The sequence below is a fragment of the Protobothrops mucrosquamatus genome, unplaced genomic scaffold (assembly GCF_001527695.2).
Source record: "Protobothrops mucrosquamatus isolate PMUCROS unplaced genomic scaffold, P.Mucros_1.0 scaffold_253, whole genome shotgun sequence".
Classification (NCBI taxonomy): domain Eukaryota; kingdom Metazoa; phylum Chordata; class Lepidosauria; order Squamata; family Viperidae; genus Protobothrops; species Protobothrops mucrosquamatus.
Genome location: NW_015386329.1, coordinates 354219 through 365441, shown reverse-complemented (window position 1 = coordinate 365441; position 11223 = coordinate 354219). Strand labels below are relative to the sequence as shown.

The window sequence follows — 11223 nt, the reverse complement described above, 5'->3', positions numbered from 1 at the left end:
AAACTCCTTTCTTTTCTTTAAAATCTTTGAAGGTATTTCTTTCAAAAGTATAATATCCTGAGCAGCAATCTGAAACCTCTGCTGGTAAAAGGCCTGTATAATTTCATTTCGATGTGCTTTTCTAGAAAAATAAACAACAACATCCCTGGGCTGTTTTCTCTGACGTGCGACCCATGAATTGACTCTAAATATTTTTTCACTCTCTCCATAGATAATTTCAGGGTCGCAGTCTAAGACCAACGCTAGGGCAGCTATTACCTCTTCTCTCAGTTTCTCCTGTACGTTCTCCTGAAGGCCTCTGATTCTTATTGCGTATTCCATCTCTCTGAATTGTGCCATTACAATGTCATTTTGAGCAATCTCTATAGTTTCTTCTACTTTCTCCATTCTCTCCTCCACCCCTTCCATTTTTTCTCCCACTTCCTCCACACGGTTCTCTATACGATCCATATGAAAAGCAAAGCCCTGAAAGATTTGGGACATATTCTCACACAATTCATCATTCTTTTTGGCAAGCAGCTCTTCTGTCTCCATTCTCACCTGTTGTACAATTTGTTTAGACATCTGCATCTGCATCTGCATCAAAGAATCCTGCAGATCCTTTAAAGTAATATAAGGTGGTGAGGAGGGTGGAGGAGTTTTAGCTCTCTGTTGCGTAGTCTGTACAGCTGGAGAGGAAACAGCTGACTTAGGTGCTGCAGGGGCTACACCTCGTTTAGAGGCCATTCTTAAGTTTAAAAAGAGTCTTGATATACAGTCCAAAACAGTTAAAAATCAAACAGATTTTCCTTTAATTTTTCCTTAATTTTTGGAGATTTTTCCTTAATTTTTGAAGATTTTTTACAGTTTTAACAATGTAGCAATCCACAACCGGAAGGAAAGTAAAAGTGTCTCTTTAGAACAAAGAAGCGGCAAGCCGCAGCCATTTCTTTTTCTTCAGAAAGTAACTTTCAATTTTCAGTCATTTGAGAAGAGTACTTTAATCTCTGAGTCAAAGTTTTAAGTTCCTTATAAAAAGTCCAGATTTCCTAGTTGGCTCCGTCTGTTAAAAGTACTCACAGTTAACTTCAGAAAAAACATCAGAGGTGGAGATGGCGTCTGGCTTTGCTGATAGCGAAGACGTCCCGATCTGCGGAGAAGCTCTGAGCTCCGGAGGAGTTCTCACCTTCGCCTCGCTGGGAGCACCCAGGGAGGCTAGGGAACTCGACTCCTACTCACGAGTCGGCTCTCCTTCTCTCCTTTGCCCGGAGAGAAGTTTCAAATCGCCAAACAGCTGATACTCGCTGTTTCGGCGATTCTTACGCAGTCCTGGACGGGAGGCTGTCAAAACAACCCCCTTCGGCAGCCGCCAAGCCACCGGAAGTCTGAACTGTATCTTGTTGAATAGGGCCAATGTGCATGTTTATCAAGATCCTTCTGAATCTTGAGTCTGTCTTCCTATCATAACTATAAAATTAATGGGAGAATTTGTTTACCTGCTAGATTTTTGTTAATTTAGTCATTTATCTTCTGAGGGATACCACCTGGGGCATTTGGTGGCTTGTTGTCACTTGTTGTCATTCAGAGAAATTATTTGATTCCATTCTTACCTTCTGCTGTTACTCTAGGACAACAGAGCTGAAAGGAGACATAATGTGCCCCTTTCATCACATAGGGGACTAAGCACAGAAGAATTGGGGGATGTTTGTCCAATGCACTAGCTATTCTAACACTAGGCTAGAAAATCTGTAGTCCATTATGTTATGAGAATGGGGGCCTGATGGCTCAGCAGATAAAGATGCTGAGCTTATCAGCTGGAAAGCTGACAGCCTGAGTTTAAGACCTGAGCATTGTGCAGTGGGGAGAGCTCCCTTTACTTGCCGCAGCTCCTGCCAACTTAGCAGTTTGAAAGCATGCAAATGCAAGCAGATAAACAGGTACCACTTCATTGGAAAGGTAACAGCATTCCATGTGCTCTGGTCTATAGTCATGCTGGCCACATGACCATAGAAGTGTCTTCGGACAATGCTGGCTTCCCTGGCTAAGAAACGAAGATGAGCACTGCCCCCTAGAGTCGGACACAACTGGACAGGGGAAACCTTTATGTTTATTTTATGTTATGGGAATTCAGTCATACATTGGCATATTGCCTGTACATAATATGCTTTATTTGCATGGATGCCAAATCGTGAACCCATGAATTATATTCTGTAATACATCTGTGTAGATATTGCCATGTTGTATGCACCTACCCATAATATATTTTGAGGTGGTTTCACTATTATTAATACCTCCTTGCCTAATATTTCTTCTTTTTTAGCTTTCCTTTTATAGTTTTTAATCATGAATATTGCTTTACTATTTATTAATTATCTGTTCTTTAGCTTTATTTTATGACCCCAGAGTCACTTGATTGTGAGATGGAGAGCTACATAAAATTGACGAATGAACAAACAAACAATCTTATTTTTTCTAGTTTGGTACTAAAATCAAGATTGGATTATGTTCTGAATAATTGGATTTATAATACTTACTTAGATCTCAATACAACTCAGATTTTCTATAATTTGATGGAAAAGAAATTACAATTTCTATTGTGGTTTACCATTCTGGGAATGTTATGTCTAAATGGGCAATATAAAAAGTTCTTAAATAATTGAAATAATGTTCTTTCTATTAAATTTCTATACTCCTCTGTGATAAATTGTTTGTGCTTTATAGTGGGTCATTGGTGTGATAGAGAGGCTGGATTAGAGGGACCGTCCCAAAGAGCACTTAGAGAAGCCAAGGAACAGAAAGTGCATTCTGATGTTAAGGCACATGATTCAGCCAAAGATCCAGCAAAACAGATGAGCAAGAAATATCCAGCGGTATGAATGTTCTTATTTGTATATTTATTTTAGAAGTTTATAAGGCTATCCAATGAGTCCGGATAAGACATAATAAATCCAATCCAATACAATTAAACCAAACAAAAAACCATCAAACACCATAAAAAGTAACCATTAAAATACAATCAAACACACAGGATCTACTCACCCACTATAACTTAAAGCCTAAGAAATGAGGAGGTTTTCAGAGCTCTTTTAAACAATTGGAGCCAGATATATCAGGAGTGGTGATGGTAGTGATATTCCAGTAATAGATTTAGAATTTGAACTAGTGACATTTACAATAGTAGAATTACAGTCCTGGAATTGGAATGAGCCGTTTAGGCTGCAACTACTGACTGGAACTGCCCACACAAATAGGAGTGGAATTACTAAAGAAGTAGTATAGATATTCAGCAAATATTATACCAATAGAATTAACTACCTTTAGACACAGGACCAAGAGGGGTGCACTCCGTTCCATCAGAGTTCAGGTATATATGTAATCCAGGCAATATTTATTAAAAAAAAATTGTTGGGTCAAGAGAGGATGCACAACTACATCTTTAAGCACCATAAAACTTAACAAAACATAATAGTTTCCCTGATCATATTCCTCCTAGTGCCCAAAGAAGCCAGGAAGGACATGGATCAAACCTAAACAGAGGACTCTATTTTGCTCATTACAATGGATTGTATCCAGCAGGAAAATATCTTTTTTTATTATTGGATGTGATTCAGCTCAACATTAGGCACACTAGTTTGTAACACAATTTCAGATAGTGTGCATATTTTAATAATTCCGTATTCAATGGTCTATGGGGTGCTCAGATCCCACTGAATGGACTCAATAGCAGTCATGCCATTAAATGAAATTAAGCAACCATTTCATGCAATTTCATAGGAGGGGTGATGAAATGATGATGATGATGAATCCCGACCTGCTTATCCATCTTCACTTCCCAATCTCCAAGATTCCTTTCAACTTTATGTGTAGTATAGTGGTTAAGTTATTTAATTAGGAATAGAGAAGCCCAAGGTCTAACCTTTCCTCAGCCTTGGAAGCTCACTGGATGACTTTGGGCCCATCATTCGCTGTCAGCCCAGTCTCCCTCTCAGGATTGTTGTTGTGAAGAGAAATAGGAGGAGGGAACACTATGTATGCCTGAGTTCCTTACAGATATTATCTTGCTTCCCAGGATGTAAGAAATATTTCAGCCCTCTTTGTTTACATAATAGATAGAAACAATTTTCATTATCACACTGAATGGAAAATTGAATATTAATGTAATTCACAAAATGTATATGTCATTCCATTCTAAGACTCCATTGAGTAGAGACAATCAACAAACCAAACAACAATGGAAAGCACTTTTAATAAGCCTATGAATAAATATGTTTTAAAATTGAATGAATATCATTAGTTAATTTTAATGTTTCTTTCTTTATTTTGATTTAAGGATTCAGAATTTCCTGAAGGTATCCAAGTAAATCCATACCTTGCTTGTGCAAAAAAATGTGTGCGGCCATTGAAGTCTGGAATATATAGACTGAGCAACACATTGAAAGTACATGATTTGGCAGTGACCTGGTAGGAGTTCTTACATATTTGTTAATGATTTCATTTTATTGTTTAGCATTATAAATAAATATTTGTTTATTATTGGTTATCTAACGATGTCAATACAATGATTTACATACATGATTTTTATGTGAATGTTACATTAGGCAAAGTAACCTTGAAGAAATTATCCTATCTGAAATCAATTTAAACAGTAAAGCTGTATTTTTCCTTGCAGTTGAGAATATAGAGGGTGAATGTTGGAACATAAGTCTTGGAAATATGAGCCCTTTTGCCTCTTTTGCAAAAGATTTTATATTCTTTAAAATGGAAAGCAGTTGTCTATCTCTCAGTTATGACAATATTTGATACTTTATCATTCCTCTATAAATGACTTACCTTATCACAGCAGTTTTCTACAGTTCAGATTAAGAGCATGTTTAGTAGAGTTTTCTAACTTTCTTTGTCTACTGACTCACAATTTCTTTCTTAATGTCATCGAAATCATTTGTACTTGAAGGAAAGAATAAATAATTAAGTGCTTGCCAGGGAGCATTGTGCGTGTTGCCTGGAATTGCTGAATAAAAGGCAGGATGGAAATTTTGTAAATAATATAAATGTGAATTTAAAAGAAAAGGCTTACAATATATTATCATTTTATTATGTCAGCTTTTCACAACTTTTTTGGTTGGTCACAGAACAGTAAAATGAAAGGAATGGCTACCTGCCATTAAGGAATCCCAGGGAAAAAGGACAGTTGACTGCATTAGCTATCAAAACAGATAGTAGCTAGATCCTGTAGCAGTTGTTCTGATCAGTCTTTGACTGGTCTCAGTAATTTAGTTGTTTTTGTTATTTCTGTTCTTAGGTTACTGTTGCTGTCTTTAGTATTCTAGATATTTATTGTATTTTATTTTCTTGTTTCTTAACTTATACTCCTACAAAATATAAGTCTTCCATAGTCTCTTTCTGTGAAGTGGACAAATAAACCTAATAAATAAACTCATTTGTTGTTCACTCTTTCTACCTCAGGACATACAACTTCATCTGAAGCTGTTTCTTCTGAATTTTTGTTTCTAGTCATCACAGAATTTAGTGTAATGCCCTCTTCATCAATTTTATCATGGTTGGGCCCAAAACATGTTACCAAATTTGCATAATGCAGTAACTTTCAAGCTTACTTTTCTTCTTCCAGAAAATTGTGATTATTGACGTATAAACAAAATTACTCAAATAAACATTAATTTTTGTAGACAAACTTTCAAATGCATTTTGTAGAGTATAATTTTCTTTTTTATTTTGTGTTGTTAACACCCCCAATATCCTATTTAAAAAATCCTTTGGCTCTCTTATGGGATATGGTAAAATTACCATTACAGTTCAGCTACCATTTTCAAGCAGGAAAACAATAATGGTACATCTACTGCAAGTTATGCATTGGCCTTCAGTACTATCAAAGTGACCAATGTGAGGCATCTTGAAAACAATGAAATTATTGGAAATCACTACAGATTTGTCAAGAGTTAACCATTCCACATTAACAGCGTCTCGTTTTGCAATAGTGGCGAATATTTATAGCTTGGGTGTAGGATGAGAGTGAAGGTTTGTTCTCCGAGCTTGTGGGTTGCTTTCCGAACATTTGTTACCAGGCTAGGTAACATCTTCAGCAGAGTTTAGGGGATGTCAGTGTCAGTGTTCTTCTGTTTATAAAGACTTCATGTGGTCAGTGTGTCTTGTAATGAGTCTTGTGATGGGTCAGAAGTAGGTGTATCAAGAGTTTTATCATGGATCTTGTGATGGGGAGGTTACATCAGGTGAGGATCAAATGAAGTTCTGGTTGGGTGAGGCTTGCGTGGATTGGTTGAGGGTTGGTGCTGTCTCTGGTTGACTGTGGTTGATTTGGATTCTGAGAGGTTCGTAGACTGGTTGTAGGTCAATGTGTCTGTTGATGGAATTGCTTATAGAGTGCCAGGGTTAGTTTTGGCATGGTAGTTGGCTGTGTGATGTGTTGGGGTTTGGGTGCTGTGTTTTTTTTATGGTCTTTCAACATCACCACTCTCTTAACCTCCATTAACGTCTTTCTGTATAACTGCTATCCAAAAAACTTATTCTGACACACAGCACCCAAACCACAACACACAAAAAAGCCAACCCATAAGCTCGGAGAACAAATCTTCAACCTCATCATCTCATTTTCTAATTTAGTAATTTCTTCAGCAGATTACGGAAAAGTTACATGTAAGACGCTAAGAAAAAGACTCAGGCATATCTTGAGCAGAGATTTGAAGCTGCTGCAAAGCTGCTTGTCACAGCTTGAGACAGCTTGAGAGTCTGTGTGTTTATTGGTTTTTATATACTTTTTACATACATAGGCTTTACCATTAAATGCTGACATTTTACATTCACAAGTTTAACCATTAGATGCTGACATCAAGTTTTTTCATTAGACCATTCCTAGTAACACATTACATGATCAAAGCCAGGTAAGAACAAATACAGGTGGATCAAAAAGAGAAAGAGCTAACAAAGACAGGAAGAGATAGGAAGGAACTTAAGCATATTATCTGTTTTGGTAAGTGAGGCATTAAGTCAAAAGGGGATGACCTTCTGGCTGCTTCATTGGGACAAAGGGTATCAAAAGGTTATAGAATTATGAGGTTTGTGGGGGGGAAACCACGGCAGTTTGCTGCACATGCATTTTCCCCCACATCTCACTCTTCTTTATTTTATTAGTGAGGACATTATCCTAAGCTGGAGTAGTTAGTGGGCCTTAGCTTAGTATGGAAAATTGCTTAAACCAGTATAATTTTTTAAAACTGAAGCTGGGACACACACAGGTATAAGACAGGTAGAGAGTAGATTTTCCATGTCATATGATTCAGAAATACAAAAGTCTGTCACTTGTGTGACATTAGCTAATTGCACCCAAATATTATACTTCATCCGTGATTCTAGAGGATGAGGTGGGAGAGCTTGAGCCCCCACACAGCAATTAAGAAGGAAAGAGAGGCAAAGAATGACTAAGGAATTTGCAGTCAAAACCGCAAATATGGCAGTGCATAAATTATCTGGTGTAGGTTCTTTTCCCTGTTGCCGCAGAACCTCCTGTGCTTTGGATGTTAGGTTCTTCACATCGCCCCAGGTTGTTGGCTGACTGCGATGGCGAGAGCAAAAGGGACGTTGTGCTGTCTGAAGAGTCACCTGCTTCATTTCCAGTATTGGGTTCTGGACTTGATGCCACAACATCTTTGGCTGGCCGCACACACTGGGCTGGAATCCAGAGAGGGCCTGTAGGAGCAAGCACAGCCGCATAGCCTCGTCCCCATGTTAGTAAGGGAACTGGACCTAACCAGGTTTTATCAGGCAATTGCTGATAATATACCAATGGATTAGGGAGCACAGTTTTCTGCTGAAAGTGACGCTGGTAGGCAGTAGTGTTTTGAAAAGAAATATTTAGCTGATTTAAAGTTATTAGGACTTTATTGACTTGACGAGTTATCCATGCCAAATTAGGTACCCTTGATCCCTCCTTTTTTAATTGTTTAAGTAAACATTCTTTAATTGAATGATTGGCTCGTTCCACAATAGCTTGGCCAGTATAATTATAGGGAAGGCCATGACAAAGAAGAATATTCCATGTAGTGCAAAACTGTAGGAAGTAGTGGAAATGTAAGCTGGGCCATTATCTGTTTTTATAACAGCCGGTTTTCCCAAAGCCGTAATAGCAGCCATAAGATGGGAAATGACGTGATTAGAGGTTTCTCCCCGTTGGAGGGTTGCCCAAATGGCACCGAAAAAAGTGTCAATTGAAACGTGGAGATATTTCCAAGGTGCTAGAGATGGAACGTGAGTAACATCCATTTGCCATAATTGATTGGCTTCTAAACCACGTGGGTTAACACCTGTGTCTCCTATAGGGGATAGACCTGCACATTGATGACAAGCGGAAATGATTTGTTTCGCTTGGCTTAGAGGAATATGGCAGGATTGTGCTAGGACACTAGCATTTTGATGGAAAAAAGAGTGACTATAAAAGGGATCAGAAAACAACGTGGGTAAGATGTGAACAGCAGCGTCCGCTTGAGCATTACCTTCAGAGAGAGGTCCAGGTAAAGAGGAATGACTTTGAATGTGTGAAACAAAATATGGATGAGTACGATCCTGTAATAAATGCCTCAAAGTTAAAAACAAAGATAATAAATTAGCATCTAGTCTGGGTGTTACATAAGCACCAGGTAAATTAACAATAAGTTGACAGACATAGTGAGAGTCGGAAATGAGATTAAATGGTTTTTGAACAAAAGTGTGAAAAGCAAGAATAGCAGCTGCAAGTTCCGATCGTTGCGGTGTGGGTTACACAGCTGTGTAAAGAGTGTGCCATTTCGCTGTTGATTTATCTCGATATGTGATTGCTCCTCTAGTCTTGCCGCCATCAGAAAATACAGTAATAGCATCAGACAAAGGCTGATTTGAAAGCATAGAGGAAATGCGAAGAGAGGAAGTCATTAAGAATGTAAAGCGAGGGTCTTTAGGTAAATGATAGGAAATCTTCCCTACATAGTCTATCAAAGCAATTTGTAAAGCTTGACATGTCTGAAATGCGAATTCAAAATTAGATTTAGCAAGAGGGATATAAATGTCCACCAAGTCTGTGCCAGTGCGTTGAAGAGCCCGCAAACGGCCTTGTAAGTAGAGCCACTCAATACAATAAACTTGATTGTTCTTTATAGCAGAAAGGACTCAGTAGGGAAGATTAATAAGGTTAGCGGAGAATTAAGAACAGGAATACGGTCAACAAATTTAGTTCTTATAATTGAATTAATTTGTTTAATAACACCTTGCACTGCCGAAGGAATGGAGATTACATCTGCAGGGGATTTGCCCTGGGTGAGTAACTCAAATAAGGGGCTTAACAGACCTGTAGGTAAGCAAAAATAAGGTCTTANGGAGACCGGGCGATAATTGGCCAACTCATCTGGGTCAAGGGAAGGCTTCTTGAGGAGGGGCCTCACAACGGCCTCCTTGAGGGCCGCAGGAAAGACACCCTCCTGCAAAGAAGCGCTAGTAATTCCCTGGAGCCAGGCTCGTGTACCCTCCCGAGCTGCCAGTACCAGCCAGGAGGGACACGGATCTAACAAACATGTGATCTATGATCATCAATTGATGATCCTGTGGAATTAAATTCGGATTGGGGATGCCACATTGCAGAGCTCCCATAGGCTGAATATATGCATTCACAGCACAGAGATCGTGTAGGAATCTCCATTTGCCACTTTTCTTTTTGATAACAAAAACTGGAGTGTTCCATGGACTAGTGGAAGGGGCAATGTGTTTGGCTTGTAATTGTTCTTGAACAAGAGTTTTTAAGGCCTGTAATTTGTACAGAGGAAGAGGCCATTGTTCCACCCAAACAGGTGTAGTAGTTAACCAAGTTAAGGGTAAGGCAAACATTCATCGAAGGTGACGGTAGCCCCCCATTTACTAAGCAAGTCTCGTCCCCATAAGTTGACATGAATGTCAAGAATGAAAGGACGAAGTTGAACAGTTACAGTAGAATTGGGAAGACTTGCAGAAAGAAATTGTGTATTTTGTCATGCACCTTGTCACCCTCCTACACCCCAAACACTAGGGCATGGGTCAGTGGGCCAAGATGCAGGCCAATCTTTAGCTAAAATTACTGAAACATCAGCCCCTGTATCAATTATGCCCTCAAAAGGCTTACCCTGAAAAAAGACTGTCTGACGGGGTCGCTGGGTGGTGATTGGGGTGGTTAATGCAATTACAACGGGATTCGTGGAACCAAACCCGCCGTCCCCTCGATCCCTATCACGACCCCCTGCAGGGACAAAATAGGGCAAATGGAGTAATTGTGCAGGACTAGTATTGCTTGGCAAAGTCTGTGGCATGTTAGTCCATAATTGAATAAAGATGACACCTGTATAGTCAGAATCAATTACTCCAGGTATTACAAAAATTCCCTTTTTTCCCATGCTGGATCGAGGCAAAATTAATCCAACATATCCAGAAGGGAGAGGTCCAGAAAGTTGTGAAGGAACTACTTGTACTTCTCCTGGAAATTTGAAACACACTTCTTGTTGGATAATTAAATCTATCCCAGCACTCCCCCTAGTGGCAGAGGGGTATTATTAATTGTTGATGGAATTACTGAAGGGTCTCTGTTTGGACCGGGGCCAGAGACCGGCCCGCTTTGAAGTTTCCTGATTGGCATTCATTAGCCCAATGAAATCCCTTATTACACTTAGGACATTTTGTTTTTGGACGCCTCCCAGCAATATTTTTAAATGGTCGGGAGGCATACATTCCTCCCCCAGGATTTCTGCGTTCCTGTTTAAAGTGTCCAATTTTACCACAGTTATAACATTTTCCCTGAGGTTTCTGAGCTCTTGTAAGAGCTGCAGCTAAGAGATTAGTTTGAAAAGAAGCAGTCCCTATATCCTGACATGCTTTAATCATTTCTGCCAAATCTGGTTGAGCTCCCAATCCAATGATGGCACGTTTACATTCAGTGGTGGCATTTTCTTTAGCCAATTTTATAAGCAGTTCAGCTTGGGCATCAGGATTATCAATTTGTCGTTTCAAGGCATCTTGCAGATGGTTAATAAAATCTGCATATGGTTCATTTGCCTTTTGACGAATATTTGAAAATGCTTGAGATGGTTTCCCAGTTATAGGAACTTTTCCAAAAGCTTTGTAAGCACATTCAGAGGATATTTGAAGAGTAGCTATAGGCAAAACAATTTGTGCATCCACTGGAGTGTAATCACCAGAGCCATATAACTGCTCTGGGAGGTA

General features: G+C 39.1%; 1 protein-coding gene across 1 annotated transcript in view; it reads left to right on the top strand.

Annotated features, from left to right (window-relative positions):
• The window catches only part of SPAG16 (sperm associated antigen 16), a 411223-nt gene that overhangs the window by 66316 nt on the left and 333684 nt on the right, over window positions 1-11223 (top strand). The window contains exons 9-10 of the mRNA XM_015831061.1: window positions 2701-2849; window positions 4310-4440. Of these exons, the coding sequence (XP_015686547.1) occupies window positions 2701-2849; window positions 4310-4440 (280 nt within the window). The remainder of the gene's footprint in view (window positions 1-2700; window positions 2850-4309; window positions 4441-11223) is intronic.